The sequence below is a fragment of the Schistocerca piceifrons genome, chromosome 9, assembly GCF_021461385.2.
Source record: "Schistocerca piceifrons isolate TAMUIC-IGC-003096 chromosome 9, iqSchPice1.1, whole genome shotgun sequence".
Classification (NCBI taxonomy): domain Eukaryota; kingdom Metazoa; phylum Arthropoda; class Insecta; order Orthoptera; family Acrididae; genus Schistocerca; species Schistocerca piceifrons.
The window spans coordinates 16,562,879-16,579,530 of NC_060146.1; the positions used below are offsets into that span (position 1 = coordinate 16,562,879).

General features: G+C 44.4%; 1 protein-coding gene across 1 annotated transcript in view; it reads left to right on the forward strand.

The window, feature by feature from the left end:
* Positions 1–16,652, forward strand: part of LOC124717164 (D-erythrulose reductase-like) — a 59,780-nt gene that overhangs the window by 22,554 nt on the left and 20,574 nt on the right. Inside the window, exons 3-4 of the mRNA XM_047243934.1 lie at positions 8,705–8,819; positions 8,906–9,116. Of these exons, the coding sequence (XP_047099890.1) occupies positions 8,705–8,819; positions 8,906–9,116 (326 nt within the window). The remainder of the gene's footprint in view (positions 1–8,704; positions 8,820–8,905; positions 9,117–16,652) is intronic.

The following is a 16,652-nucleotide window of genomic DNA, read 5'->3' on the forward strand; positions in this document are numbered from 1 at the left end:
ATCAAACCAGTCTCAGGACTGAAGGCCACAACAACAACAGCAAAGGAGCGTTGACAGCCACTAACAAAACTGTCCTTTGGGTTGAATTTAACAGAAACCGACCATAGTACAGGCAGTATTAATAGAATTATGTTATTCTTCACAGACCGCAAAAAGGAGATGCTCTCGAATTACTGGAAGTGCTTGAAATTTACACAGCCAAAAAACAGGAGTCAGGAAAAGGCTCAATGGGTAACGCAGTTTTGCACCTAATGACCACTTTGCTTTATTTCATAATGGTACATATGAGTTTTTTTTCCTTATTGTATTTAGATCGCACCCCCCCCCCCCCCCCATCCCACCCAGAGGGAGGATAGGCAGCATCGTATTACGCCGCTCTGCAGCCTACAGATAAAGTTAAAAAACTAAATGAGGAGATATAACAATTAAAAGTTGATAAAACAGTGACTGTTTAAAACTGGTACATGGCGAAAAAGTTGTGAAGAAAACATAAAAAAAAAGAGGTCAGCGATGCTGATTAAAAACACTTATGAAACAGTCAGGCACATTTAAAAAACATGGTGACAGTCTGGTTTCTGTTCAAAGCACTTTAAAAAGGGGATGCACAACACTAAACACTCATGGAAAACACTGCACTATTGAGTACGGAGGCATATGGGTATGAGGGAGGGGGGGGAGGACCCAGACAAATGAGGGGGTGAGGAAAGGGGGGAGCCAATGGAGGGAGAGGTAACAGTAAAAGGGGGAGCAGGGCAGGGGAAGTTAGTGGAGGGGAAATAAAAAGGACTCGGGGGGGGGGAGAGAATGGAGCCAAGGAGTGGGTAGGTGAAAAAAAAACATAATCGAAGGGGGTAGAGGGAGCCCAGGAAAAGGACAGAGGGAACGAGGAGGAGGTCAGTATCATAGCTGATAGGAGGGATAAACGGAGGGTGAGAGGGCATCATCTGAGAGGGGGAGTTGACGAAAGCTACCTTGGGAAGGGAGATGAAGGGTGTCGAGGTGAAGGGTAGGGGGGGGCACGATGGTGCAGCAGTGGGGAGGCATATACAGAAGGTGAGGCGGAGTGCATGGTGCTCGAGGATCTGGAGGGACTTATAGAAATTGGGGAGGGGGGTGGATATCCAGGCAAGAATGGCATAACAGAGGATGGGACAGATTAAGGATTTTTAGGTGTGGAGGATGGTAGAGGGGTTCAAAGCCCATGTCTGGCCAGAGAGGAGTTTAAGGAGATGGGGGTGGTTGTGGGTGTTGGACTGGATAGAGCGTAGATGAGGGATCCAGATGAGGTGACGGTCAATGGTGAGTCCAAGGTATGTGAGGGTGGGGGAGAGGTGGACAGGACGAGCGCAGTTGGTAACGGAAAAATCAAGGAGCGAGAGGTACGAACTACGGTGGTTGCCTGATGAATTATTGAACACCTCTCTTGTGTATATCTTGCCCTTTCGTTGCCTAGTATAGAGTTGGGGGTTGAGGGGTTGTTTGGGGAAGGAGACCAGACAGCGAGGTCATCGGTCCCATCGGATTAGGGAAGGATGGGGAAGGAAGTCGACCGTGCCATTTCACAGGAACCATTCCGGCATTTGCCTGAAGTGATTTAGGGAAATCACGGAAAACCTAAATCAGGAGCCCGGACGCGGGATTGAACCGTCGTCCTCCCGAATGCGAATCCAGTGTCTAACCACTGCGCCACCTAGCTCGGTAGTATAGAGTACATCACGTATTGGATTAGTTTTGTTACACTGTACATATTACTTTCGTGTTCGATTGTTCCTTCTCTGTATATGTAATGAAGTTCATTAGCAATATAATAACATTATTGAGTAAGTGTTCAATATTTTATTATACTTTCCTTGGATCGGTGTATCTCATGGCACGAGAGGCCCTGTGGTGGTTAATTTCCTCCGACTTCTCGCCTACGCTGCATTCTGATGGCTATACCAACAGATGGCGTTGATCTGAGTCTGGCTTGAGTCTTTTATTTTCATCCATTTCGCCTCTTTCACTAATTATTTTATCAAAAAAATTGGTTCAAATGGCTCTGAGCACTATGGGACTTAACATCTGTGGTCATCAGTCCCCTAGAACTTAGAACTACTTAAACCTAACTAATCTAAGGACATCACACAGATCCATGCCCGAGGCAGGATTCGAACCTGCGACCGTAGCGGTCACGCGGTTCCGGACTGTAGCGCCTAGAACCGCACGGCCACACCGACCGGCAATTATTTTATCAGTTTTATTTACTTTATTAAGTACATAATCTTCTTCTTGTATATGTCATTACTTTTATCTAAAATGACCGCAAGACTATGTCAGAGCCAATTTCTTCTTAACAATTTGAAATCTACCTTTATTCGTGTTTTTAATTTACTGCATTTTATCACTGAAATAACTTATACACTGAGTAAGCTCACAACAGACTTTACGCAAGGGCGTACCCAGGATCTGAACTGGGGGGGGGGGGGGGGGGCAGGTCATACTAGTCTCAGGAAACAAGGACTCTCGAGACAACATACAGCACTTCTTATTAAATAAAACAGTAAACCAGTGAAAAACTGCTTTTAATAAACATTTTAAATACAAGAATGCACTTGTACAATCCGAGAAAACATGCAGCATTTCTCATTAAATAAAACAGTAAACTAGTGAAAAACTGCGAATATCTCCTATGGGGGCAGCTGCCCCCCGCCCCCCTCCTCCCCCCCCCCCCACCCGCCCCTCGCTGGGTACTCCCATGACTTTACCTATTACACCTTTTCGTTATATTGAATGTTGAACAATTTTATAATTGCGTAATATGTGTAGACTTCAGTACCGACATCAGAAGAGCTTACGATTCAAACATACGTTGTGGCTACTGTACAACAGCTTGATATGAGCGGTAACCCTATTAGCAGTATGATCCCACCAGCCTAGTTTACCCCATATTTTAAATACACTGATGAGCCAAACCATTAACACCATCTGATTAATAGCTTGTTCGTATGTCTCTGGAACGAGAAATATCACTGATTCTGCGCATCAGCAATCCGACAGTTTTGTTGGTAAATTTGTGGATTTATGTAGCATAGGTCATGTAACTCGCGTAAATCATGGACCGTTGATTTGTGTACGCGGTGATGGCGCCCGATAGCAACCCAGATGGGTTCAGCAGGATTTACATCAGGCGAATTTGGCCGAAACACCAACATGACGTCACTATAATGTTCCTCGAATCACTGTACCACCGTTCGGGCTCCGAGACATGAACATTTGTACTGCTGAAAGATGACATAGGCGTCTTGGAAGCCATCAAGTATGAAGGGATGCAGGTGGTTTGCAGCTGTCAGCGTGTTTTCGATTTCTACCACAGATCCCATGCAACTGCAGGAGAATGTCTCTCATAGCATAATACTGCCCCCAGCAGCCTGTGTGCATGTTCCGAGCCGTCGTCCACCTCGTTGACGGCGTTTGTGAAGAAGGCCATCGAACTATCGTAGCGGAAATGTGGTTCATCTGAAGAGCCGACGCGTTTCCATTGCTGGACGGTCGAATCCCTATGCTACCGTGCCCACTGCAGTCGTAATTGACGATGTCGTTGGGTCAACATAGGGATCGTTTGCTGCAGAGCTCCATGTTCGACAGTGTACGATGAATTGTGTGCTCCGAAACACGTGTGACTGCACTAGCGTTGTACGCCTTTGGCAGTGATGCCACAATCTATCCTACTCTATTGAGCGGAGAAGGCTCCAAACGGCTCGTTTTGTGAAGTCATGGACGTCCAAACATTTAGTACCTAGTGGTAGTTTCACTGTCCTTCTACCTCTTTCCATAGATGCTCATGACAGTAGCACATGAACATTCGCCAAGCTTCGCCGTTTTTTAGGTAGTCCTCCACAGGCTCAGAGTAACAATAGTCTGCTCTTTGTCAATCTCGCTTTTCTCAATTGATTTCCCCATTTTCAGTCCATATGTTCGCTTACATACTTTCGTTGCCGCATCACGTGAAGTCATGGACATCCAGCCATTTAGTACCTAGTGGTAGTTTCACTGTCCTTCTACCTCTTTCCGTAGATGCTCACGACAGTAGCACGTGAACATTAGCCCAGCTTCGCCGTTTTCTAGATACTCCTTCACAGGCACTGTGTAACAATAACCTGCCCTTTGTCAAAGTCGCTTATCTCAATCAATTTCCCAGTTTTCAGTCCATATCGTAGCTAGGGTGTTTACTATTACGTGTCTGCTCCGCTTACATACTTCTGGTTGCCGCGTCACGTGCCCGCAACGCCACCAGGTGGCGTCCAACGTTGCTGTGGGCAGTCGTCACGATGTTTCGGCTGACCAGTGCATCCACTACGAAGCTACGCTGACTTTGCGTGTAATTTGTGACGATGCCATTTTGCTTCCTTTTAATTAGGACATATTGAAGAATAAGTATGCCTCCATATATTTTAAGTACATATTCCCAATTCTATGAAAATAATAATATTCATTATCGCGTATGTTTTTTTTCTTTTAAGATGTAAAGTGTTTATTGTTTGTCTTTCCTCTCCCATATTTTGCTGCAGATCTGAAGATGATCGTTGCTAACCGAAACCGGTACTTTTGTGACCACTGATGGAAATAAAAGAAATTCATTCTGTGATAATGACTGTTCTTTACAATGCCTTGCGATTAAGACCCGCTTTCAGCGTACTCTGTCACTTAACCGCGAAATTTTAACCTGTCGGAAACACGCGGCGATGTTACAGTTTACAACTACGTTGGCCACTAAGGAAAATTCATCGCAGTGTCAATGCTTTCAGGTCAGTTGTGTATACGCTATCAGCCCGACTATGCGCTGACTCACGATTAGTCGACCAGAGCGCACTTTCTCCTAAGTGCGATAATATTGTGGTCTGCTTATATCGGCTGAGGGATAAAGGACGGACGTTTAAAATATATATATATATATATATATATATATATATATATATATATATATATATATAGTTACTTGTGCTTCAAAAACATTTATTAGCAAAATAATACTCAAATGATGTTTCCGTTTTACAAAATTAATGCCTGAAAACATGGTCTCCCAGGTGACAGCCATTGTCAGCGATACACTTCTCAAGGCGCTCTCAGAAGTTGACTTCCACTCTGCCCAACATTACTCTGTCAATTTAAACGACTTCTGCACGAACTGCTTCCTTCAGTTCTTCATGTGCACGTGGTTCATGCTCGTATACATGTGACTTGAGGTAAGCCAATGAAGCACAGTCGCACATGGACACATCTGGGGAATGAGGGGTTGGGTTGTTTGGGTGAGGAGACCACACAGCGAGGTCATCGGTCTCATTGGATTAGGGAAGGATGGGGAAGAAAGTTCGCCGTGCCCTTTCAAAAGAACCATCCCGGCATTTGCTGGGGAATGACCAGGCCATCTACTGTCACCAAGCTGGTAAATGACGTGAGCACGTATAATAGTCCGAACAGCTTCCATTGAAATTCTTATTGCGTGAGCTGCGGGCCCGTCCTGCTGAAACCAGACTCGCCGGATAGGAACACGTTTTCTTCTTAATTCAGGTAGGAATAATTCAGTGATCATCTCTCTATAACTTTCTGAGATTACAGTTGCAGTGTTCTCATTATCCTCGCGAAAAGTAAGGACCAGTAACATCTGCACTAGTTACAACACACCACAGTCAACTTGGTACTATGTAATGGTCTCTCATGCATTAGTTTAGGATTTTCACTGGCCCAGTAAAGATAGTTCTGATGATTTACTATGGTGTTCGAATGAACATGAGCTTCATCACTCTTAAACAAAATAATGCTCTCATTTTGCTCAAGTATGTCCTCCATTTCTTGAGCAAAATTTAAAAGCTGAACATAATCTCTAGGGTTCAATTGCTGCACCTTGGCCATTTTGTAGGGATGAAATGCTAGATCAGCATGCAAAAGACGCCTTACTGAGCGATCACTGAGGCTCAGTTCAGCAGGTGACTCCTGGCAGATCAATCAGGACTGCGGAATATAACTTGCCGAACATTTTCAATATTCTCTGCAGTGCGTACTTAGCGTCGAGCCCCTGGCGGTGTTCTGTTCATCACTGTTCCTCATAAACGAAGTGATTCAACCCAACATAAAATGAACAATCTGAGGTATAGAAATATTCCAGAATGAGATTTTCACTCTGCAGCGGAGTGTGCGCTCATATGAAACTTCCTGCAAGATTAAAACTGTGTGCCCGACCGAAACTCGAACTCGGGACCTTTGCAAAGGTCTCGAGTTCGAGTCTCAGTCGGGCACACAGTTTTAACTTGCCAGGAAGTTTTATAGAAATATTCCCACTTAAATTCGAAAGATTTGTTGAATGATCAACTTCCATTAAAAATAGACACTGTATTGATTGCATAGTATCTCTCATAAAATGTGAAAATTATCACATTCCTTTTATATATTAGATCTGTGTGCCATGTTTTTTTTTTCAAATATATTATATATAACTTATTTTTATATCTTAATTATAATTTTATGTGCTTTTATATATGTTCGTCGCAGCTAGCACAACAGCTTGTCATGTATGTAGTTGCGATTCACTTACTGTAAAGTGTCAATCTCTGATTGCAGTAATCACATACAATATGTACATTTTTGGACATATCACGGCATTGCGCTTTTGTGAAGAAACACCTGCTAAACCAATACTGAGTGAGTTTCTGTAATACACTACTGGCCATTAAAATTGCTACACCACGAAGAAATGCAGATGATAAACGGGTATTCATTGTACAAGTATATTATACTAGTACTCACATCTGATTACATTTTCACGCAATTTGGGTGCATATATCTTGAGAAATCAGTACCCAGAACAACCACCCCTGGCCGTAATAACGACCTTGATACGCCTGGGCGTTGAGTCAAACAGAGCTAGGATGGCGTGTACAGGTACAGTTGCCCATGCAGCTTCAACACGATACCACAGTTCATCAAGAGTAGTGGCGGGCGTATTGCGACGAGCCAGTTGTTCTGCCACCATTGACCAGACGTTTTCAATTGGTGAGAGATCTGGAGAAATTGCTGGCCAGGGCAGCAGTCGAACATTTTCTGTATCCAGAAAGGCCTGTACAGGACCTGCAACATGCGGTCGTGCGGTATCCTGCTGAAATGTAGGGTTTCGCAGGGATCGAATGAAGGGTAGAGCCACGGGTCGTAACACGTCTGCAATGTAACGTCCACTGTTCAAAGTGCCGTCAATGCGAACAAGGGGTGAACGAGACGTGTAACCAATGGCACCCAATACCATCACGCCGGGTGATACGCCAGTATGGCGATGACGAATACACGCTTACAATGTGCGTTCACCGCGATGTCGCCAAACACGGATGCGACCATCATGATGCTGTAAACAGAACCTGGATCCATCCGAAAAAATGACGTTTTGCCATTCGCGCACCCAGGTTCGTCGTCGAGTACACCATCGCAGGCGCTCGTGTCTGTGATGCAGCGTCAAGGGTAACCGCAGCCATGGTCTCGGAGCTAATAGTCAATGTTGCTGGAAACGTCGTCGAACTGTTCGTGCAGATGGTTGTTGTCTTGCAAAAGTCTGAATCTGTTGACTCAGGGATCGAGACGCGGCTGCACGATCCGTAACAGCCATGCGGATAAGATGCTGTCATCTCGACTGCTAGTGATACGAGGCCGTTGGGATCTAGCACGGCGTTCCGTATTACCCTCCTGAACCCACCGATTCCATATTCTGCTAACAGTCATTGGATCTCGACCAACGCGAGCAGCAATGTCGCGATACGATAAACCGCAATTGCTATAGGCTACAATCCGACCTTTATCAAAGTCGGAAACGTGATGGTACGCATTTCTCCTCCTTACACGAGGCATCACAACAACGTTTCACCAGGCAACGCCGGTCAACTGCTGTTTGTGTGTGAGAAATCGGTTGGAAACTTTCCTCATGTCAGCATGTTGTAGGTGTAGCCACCGGCGCCAACCTTGTGTGAATGCTCTGAAAAGCTAATCATTTGCATATCACAGCATCTTCTTCCTGTAGGTTAAATTTCGCGTCTGTAGAACGTCATCTTCGTGGTGTAGCAATTTTAATGGCCAGTAGTGTAGATTTCTTACCTTTCAGATATATTTTTATGCAAGTCTTAGCCGGCCGTGGTGGCCGAGCGGTTCTAGGCGCTACAAGCTGGAACCGCGCGACGCTACGGTCGCAGGTTCGCATCCTGCCTCGGGCATGGATGTGTGTCATGGCTCTAGGTTAGTTAGGTTTAAGTAGTTCTAAGTTCTAGGGGACTGATGACCTTAGAAGTTGAGTCCCATAGTTCTCAGAGCCATTTGAACCATTTTTTGCAAGTTCTAAATATTTATGAAGTCCCTAATTTTGTAGGCTTCTGAAGATGTCGAAACTGGTAAAACGAAATAAAAATATATTTGCAACTTACGACCGAATTTTATTCTGAAAGAGATGTGGTTGTAGCTGTAGCGGTAGATGTCAACAGGAAAGTGGAGTAAAAGGTATCTGGTACAGTATACACCCTCCGCCACGTTCCGTATGGTAGCTTTGAGTGTACAGATGTAGATGCTCATGTTTAGAACCATCCACTTTTCTGTAAGTCCTGTGCCTGTTTATTCCGTTGGGTGGTGGTATGTTCACTGTCTTGCAACTCTGCCACGTGTGCTCCAGGTCCCTAACGAGAGGTTTTGTCGCTTACAGGAGCTTCGAAGTTAACCTGAAGGCGGTGATCAACATCAGCCAGGTCGTCTCGGACGGGATGATCAAGAGCGGGAAGGGTGGCAGCATCGTCAACGTGTCCTCCCAGACCGCCATGGTGGGTGCCCCAGCTGCGCCACCTTGACGTCATCCCCAGGGTCTCCTCCTGGCCACTGCTGAGCACTGGCCTGTGCTTCTGTGCAGGTGGCCATCCCCAACCACGCGGTCTACTCGGCCACCAAGGGCGGGCTGGACCAGCTGTCGCGGGCCATGGCGCTCGAGCTGGGCCCGCACAACATCCGCACCAACTGCGTCAACCCCACCGTCGTCTGGACCGAGATGACCAAGAAGGGCTGGCCCGACCCTGACAAGCTCGCCGCCATGATCTCCAAGATACCGCTCGGGAAGCTGGCAGGTACCAGACCACTGTCCACTCCACTCTGATTGGGCAACGTAGCCAGGCTTCATTGCCCACGAATGAAACAAGTTGTTTCGGGGGATCCTGAGGTGGGGGTGGGGAGGGGGAGGGAGAAGATGAGGAGTGGAAGGAGGAGAGATGAGGCTGTGTCAGTATGACTGGCTGGGGGTTTCAGCAATGAGTCTTCCAATGAGAGACCAGTATGGAATGATCCCACTGAATTACTCATGCCAGTTAGAAACTGCATTAATTCAGCAGAACCTTTCGTTAAGAGCATTTTAACCTCTTTGCAGTTATTTATTTTAACCACCAATGAACCGAATTATGAAAAGATAACGATAAAAAATTCTGAATGTTTTACTGGAAATCTGATAACCTAAATTTTCCTTGAGACATACAAATCTCAACTTTATCTACGATAGTAATAGAAGCTGAAGAAATGAATTAAGATTTGTACCTCAGTCAACACTTCAACACTGGTCTCCTGCTTACTTTTTTTTTTCTTGCTTACAAGGTAGATGAGTTAGCCATTACACCATCATAGCAGCATAGATAACACAGATGAACAGACTACCCTAGTCCAAAGCCCTCCCTAATACAAAACTGTAAAATTGCTTGACTTTAGGTTTGTGTTAGGAAGGGAATTTGGCTATGTTACCTATACTACTACAGTGAATGAAATGGCTAACACATTTGCCTAGTAGGCAAGAGCCCCAGGCTCAAGTCCTGCCCATGGCACAAATTTTAATTCATTACTTCAGCTTCTATAATTATTGCTATATTTGTGTTACTTGACGATCACAATAAACATATGTTGATAAAAATGTATTAAGTCATCTTTATATAATATATCTTGTAGCGTTACATACTTTTACGTCAGGCATTTAAAGATTCAGACGAATTAAATTTTGCCTTGTGAGTAATTTCTTGTATACCAGTACCTTTCTGAACATATGGAAATATTTAAGAATTTAATAGATTTTGATCTTTATGAAAGTTTGGAAAACTGATGGACTTCCTTTGCAGTTTGACATCTTGCATCTACTTCTCTTCTCAGACACTACTGACCAATGTCCAACACTGTCTGACGAACAACCTCCTGGCGAACAGGCTTTGGGACACGCCCTGTTTTCTTCTTCTTTGCATATTCAGCATCTACACTTGAAGGAGGTCTACCCCTATTTCTTCCATTTGCATTTCTGTTCATTTTGCACAGGGCATGAGCTATTTCATCTCTTAACTTTGAACTGGCCTCGCCTTGTTCTTGGGTACACCAAAATAATCGCAGTCTCTCCTGTTCAATAGCCATGCATTTACTATCATCATAGCAAGGATCAGAAGCCAATGGTAGTACTTCGTTGATCTGTATTCCGTATAATTCAATTATCCACTCTTCCCATTGACTCGCTGTAGAGAAATCTAATTGCTAGATAGCAAATTCAAGTCTTACTTTGGCCTTCTTATCCAATCGTTTCACCTTACTTAGCGGTATCACTACAGGGGTCACACATGCAACAGTCGTCATTCTCTCCACCAATCTCATCAGCGACAACACTCCTCTTCTTTTCATAATATACTGCAGCATTCACTATATACAGGGTGGAGAAAAAATGTGTCACGAAATTTTAACCCTGGATAGCTGATGCGAGCAGGAACCAAAATTACTGATGCTGTGTAAGTCGACAACGCACTATTTTTAAACTACGGAAACTTGGCGTTACGCGCTACGCCGTTCGTCTGTTGACGGGCAGCGCTATGGTTGTCTGTTCAGACATACAAACGTCCCTCGCCCCATCGCTGCCTGAACATGGTACACACATATGTCGAATAGCTCTTGCTGTTTATCTCCACCTCACGTCAGAGGCATTCACACGTAAGCTTCGTTTCGGAGCACACACACGTCACCTGCGATTTAGTCATACCGTAAACATGGCGGCACGGTATTCGTTTGAAGAAAAACGAGATATGGTTTTTGTTTATGGACTAGCCGACGGTAATGCGCATTAAGTTCGACGGTTGTATGAGGAACAGTACCCAGCAAGATGCCACCCACACCAGCAAACGTTTACAGCAAATTCACTGGCGACTTGGCGAAACAGGCTCGTTAGCGGGGTATGATGGTGATGCTGTAAGACCTCGAACACGACAGGATGCTGCATTTGAAGAGACTGTTCTCGAGCGCTTCGAGGAAGCACCTACGACAAGTACTCGAGCAGTTTGGCACGACATGGGCGTCACTCATTGGTTAGTCTGAGGGTTTTGAGGGGGACACATAGCATCCATTTAGTTTCCAACCTGTCCAAAACGTAAATCCTGTCGTGGAATATGAACACAGGCCACGGTTTTGCCGGTCGTTTCTGACGACGTGTTACACGAAATCGCAACTTCCCAGCCATTGCGTTGTTTACCGACGACTGCACCTTCCATTGAGATGGCCTTTACAGCACACGAAACGGTCATTGCTGGGCAAGGGGATATCCTCACGTCACGTACGTCCACGGACATCAGGAGATTTTCGCTCGACATTTGGTCAAGCATTGCGGGAGACCATCTGATTGGGCCGGTCCGTCTACCTCCTCGACTTGCTGGGGCAAAGTACCTTCACTTTGTCTAAGAAACTCTACCCAGCCTGTTGCAAGATGTTCCCCTGGACATAAGGCTACGCAAGTGGTTGCAGCGTCATGGGGGTCTGCACTTAACAGTCGTGCTGTGCGCGCATATTTAAATGTACTTTTCGACGGCCGGGCAATTGGCAGAGGTGTTTGTAGGACATGGCCCCCGCGACCATCAGACCTCACGCCACAGGATTTTTTCCTGTGGGGAATCTTCTAGGCTCTAGTTTACCCACCTGCATGCGAACCACCTAGAAACGAAGAGGAATTAATGGATAGCATTCAACGTGCTGCCAATCACATCAGTGCAATGCCTGGGATCTTCGAAAGAGTTTGGCAAAACACCGTTCGACGTTATCGAGATTTTGTCGCGTCAGAGGGTCGCCAGTTCAAGCAGCTGCTTTAAGTAAACAATGTCCTAGCTACAAAAAAAGGCTCTTTTCAGGTCTGACACAATTTGTAAAAGGCTTTCTGCACGCGAACCAACAGCTGTTGGCGGGTTTGTTCCCAGTACATCTTATGATGAAACTACAATGGATGTGTCGGGATGCTGGCGGATTCGCCCCCGCGCCCCCCAGAATGGAACGCCGGCGCGCCTTCTTGGATACAGCGCGATCTGCGACAGGCAAAGCTTTGTCCAGAGCATCCGGCAACAGGGCAATCTCGGGGTTTCCGTAGTTTAAAAATTGTGTGTTGTCGACTTACACAACATTAGTAATTTCGGTTCTTACTGGTATCAGCTATCCAGCGTTAAACTTCCGTGACACAATTTGCTTGCAAATTCCTAAGTCGAAAAATTTGTAACGTTTCAAAAATGCGATGACAAATTCGAGGAATAATGTCTACTACAATAATTTTTTGTCCAGGTAATATTTATTTAATGTTGATAACTTACGTTTTTGAAGATCAGTAATAATAAATGTCAACAGCTGAAATACACGCGGCTACGCTAGACAGTGCTCCAACGATTCGACTGTTCAAGTAGTTCAAGAAAATCTCACAGTGCAGAACAACTTCCCAACTTTTAGTCTGAAACGTTACGAATCTGCTACGAACGGCGATTGTGAGAAAATGCCTCTCGCTATGCAGATACGCATTTTATTACAAGCGTTCCAGATTTGTTGAGCTCGTCCACAGAGGCCCAAATACTCACATTTCTGTTTTTTTCTTTTTTTATGGAATTTCAGTCGATATAAACCGACATAGTAATTAAACTCTTCAAGGCACCCTGTTGTCACTTTTAACTGTTAGTATCACTTTTCAAACTCTGTGATTGTAATTTGGTACTGAGAAACGTTACTGAACGGAATAATTTCATACCTTTGTACAGGATAAAATTTAGAAGAAACTGTCAAACAATGTCAGCAGTAGTCCTTGTATTGTATGATTTCAAGAACTAAGAACTAAGAGAGAACCTCAAAGAGTAAGTAACACATTATCATGGCAGGCCAAGTAACTTATATTGAATTCTACACTGCACTTGAAACAGATACACGACACTATTTGTCAACAGTCACAAAGTCTCTCTACAGAAAGTTTAGAACGTTCTATCAATCGTTCAGTAAGTCCTCGATGATAGAAATCCGCTTCTTGATTGCTGGGATATGACTGGTCAAGTCGAAACTAGTTGCGGTGTATTAAGAACTTTTTAGGGTTTGGTGTGCTTATTTTACAAGAAAGAAGTTCCAACATACATAACGGATTTTTTTCGTTTTTCTTCAATCAGTTTCCCGAATGGTCTGATGCTGCCCACCACTACTTCCTCTCCTGTGCCAAAGTCTTCATCTCAGAACAGCCCGTGCATATACTATGTCCTCAATTATTTGCTGGATCTATTCGAATCTCGGCTTTCCCTTACAGTCTTACCCTCTATAGCTCCCTCCAGTACCGGAAAGTTACACCTGGCTTTCGTAATGCATGTCCCATCATCCTGTCCCTACTTCTAATCAGACTTCTAGTCTGGCCGATTCTGCGGAGAACCTCCTCATTTCTCATTAGCCAACCCAACTTTCAGCACCCTTCGCTTCCTTCTTCTCAGCTTCCCCGCTGGGTTACGACCCATTGTCTTACAATGCTGGTGCATCAGACGCCAATTCTCAGAACTTTCTTCGTCAGACCTATTTTGGTCAGAAATCTATGCCAGTCTGCCTTTTGTGTCCATCTTGCTTTCAAGGTAGTAGAATCAGTTCACTTCGTCTTCTCTGAAGACCGCTATTTCGCTGCACTTTGATTACTAATTCCATTTCTGCTTTTCCTAATCACTTCCGTCTTTCCGTGTACTCTGAGTCCATCTAATGTGCTCACTAGACTGTTCCCGTAAGTCATTCTCGCTTTCGCTTACATTATGACGCATCTGCACACGCAAGAGGCCTAAAATTAGATTTCAATCAAATGTTGGAATTAATCACTGAAAAGAAAATTGTTGAAATTAACTGGAGCAGACGGCCATTGTTGATGGTAGATGCATTCCCGTTGGTGGCCAAATTGGCTTATAGAAAAATGCTGTAAAATTTAGAGGATATTGCAGCTTATAAACCACCATCAATTTTGCGGGGCCGGTATCTGTTAATAACAGGCAAAATGGAATCGCAGCTTGGAAACTGTTGCCAGTTCATTGAAGGTTCCGCGTTTGCATTCAAGTTTGCAAAACGCTTCGTGATGATCGACAGTTAACCTCAGGGACGCTGTAGCGAGTTGCAAATCAATAAATGTCAGAATTTGAGCATTGCGTCTCCACGCCACGATCCGTTAAGCTCCTATTGGTCGTCGACTGTAACAATGAAACATTTAATGCCTCTTATATCTATTAGGAGAACTGTTAAAATGAAAACCCGAGAGACTTATTATTTAGCGTATGGCTAATGCAGTCATATCATAAAATTAATCCCCAGGTAGTTCCGCATAGCTTATGGAGGATGTTGTTTCGAGTCCTCAACTTCTGAGCTAAGTTAAGAAGGCATTGTTTGAAGCATAGTGTATGGTACAGGATGACACCAAGATATTTTGGGTTCCAATTATGACGAAGAATTCTGCCTCTGAAACTTACTTCCAGTTTTACGTTCGCCTACTGATTATTTAGATGAAAGCAACACACTTCTGTCTTCTGTTTTACTCATACTGGGTTGGAGTCTCCAGATTTTGAAGTAATTATCTAATGCATACAGGTCATTGGGTAGAATCTCTTCTTTTGTCTTCATTTCCTGGTGTCCTATGGCTAGAGCCAGGTCATCGGCATAGCAGTATTTTCTGGACGAAGTGTCAGGTAGATCAGATAGATGGTTGAACAGTAATGGTGAGAGAACTGATCCTTGAGGCAATCCGTTGCTCAGCTTCCTCTCCTTACTTATGTTGTTTCCAGTGATTACCTGGAACTTCCGATCGCTTAGCATACTGTTAATCAGTCGAGTCATTGTTCTGCAGGGTATGATGCAGAGAAATTTGTAGATAAGACCTTCCCTCCACACAGTGTCGAAGGCGGCAGTTAGATCAACAAACGCCACAGATGTTTTCTGCTTCATTTGGTATCCTGACTCTATGAAGGATGTGAGAGACAATACTTGGTCGCAGCAGCTACATCCTTGTCTGAAGCCTGCCTGATCAACTGGAACATTCTCTAGGATAGCACTACTTATTCTGTTATATACCAGCCTTTCAAAAAGCGTGTAGCAGCAGCTAAGTAGGGCAGTGGGGCGATAGCTTTCTATCATGTTGCTGGGTTTTCCAGGTTTCAGAACAGATTTTATCTTCGCCTTTTTAAACTCCAACGGAAGCTGACCAGTAGCAGGATGTCAGTGAAGAATTCTTCCAGCCATTTCTTAGCTTTTCCTCCCATATGGATCAGGAATTCTCGATGGATCACATGGAACCCAGGCGCCTTAAGAGGTTTGAGGTCCTTCAGTCCAGAGTTAATGGGGGGATGGGTATACTCAGATGAGGGAGATCCCATCTTTTTCAGATCACAAAGCCGTCATCTGATATGTCTTGTATGTTTCTTGTCAGGAGGCACTCTTGAGGTAGTAATGATGTGGGAAGCAATTTGGTATGGTGTTCCTTCGGAATTTTTTCTGCATGCTGGTGCACTTCCTCCCAGTTTTCTCAGAAGACTCCATGCTTTCCTGCTCGAGTGGGTAAAGTCCATATTTTCGACTGTTTCTAGTCCAAGCTGGACATGAGGTCCGTAGCTGTCTCTGGGTCACCACTTTGCTGGAAGTGTTGGTACAGTGTTTCACTATCATCATTCCATCCTGGAACATATTCTTTCCGGTATCCTCTTGGCATACACTTTTTAGCTGTTACTGCACCAATGAGCTTTGATAGTTCTTATGTGATGGAGGTATCCAGCGAATGGCTTGTCCAGTTCCGTTGAAAACTTCGTCCAGTCAGCTTTCTGGAAATTCCATCGAGCATGCGGGGTTGATCGTATGACATGAACCGTGCAACCAGTTTGTATTATTACAGGTCTGTGTTGGCTGTGAGGAAAGGCATCTCTTACTTTCCTTACAAACCACACAAAACAACATGGCCAGATTTTGTCCTACACACAGCAGACCATCCTGCAATTTACATACGAGACTTCAATAGTCACCACGAACTTTGGAAGTACTCTCAAAATGATGAAAATGGGAGCATGCTTGCAGAATGGATTGAAGAGAATAATCTTCATCTAGTCTTTGATGCCAAAGGTCAAGGCACTTTCAGGTCAGCTGCTTGGGACAAGGATTCAAATCCTGACTTATGCTTTGAGACTTAATTAATTTACATTAATTTAATTACAAATGGTTCTAAAGGAACGCTTACATCAGATCTGTATACACAAAAGAAAGGTTAGTTACTGGTACGCAAGGAACGTAGCTATAGTGCGTCTTATAACTACAAAGGCTAAAAGACAAGAGCGAGAGATCGGAGCAGGAACGCTCTCCAC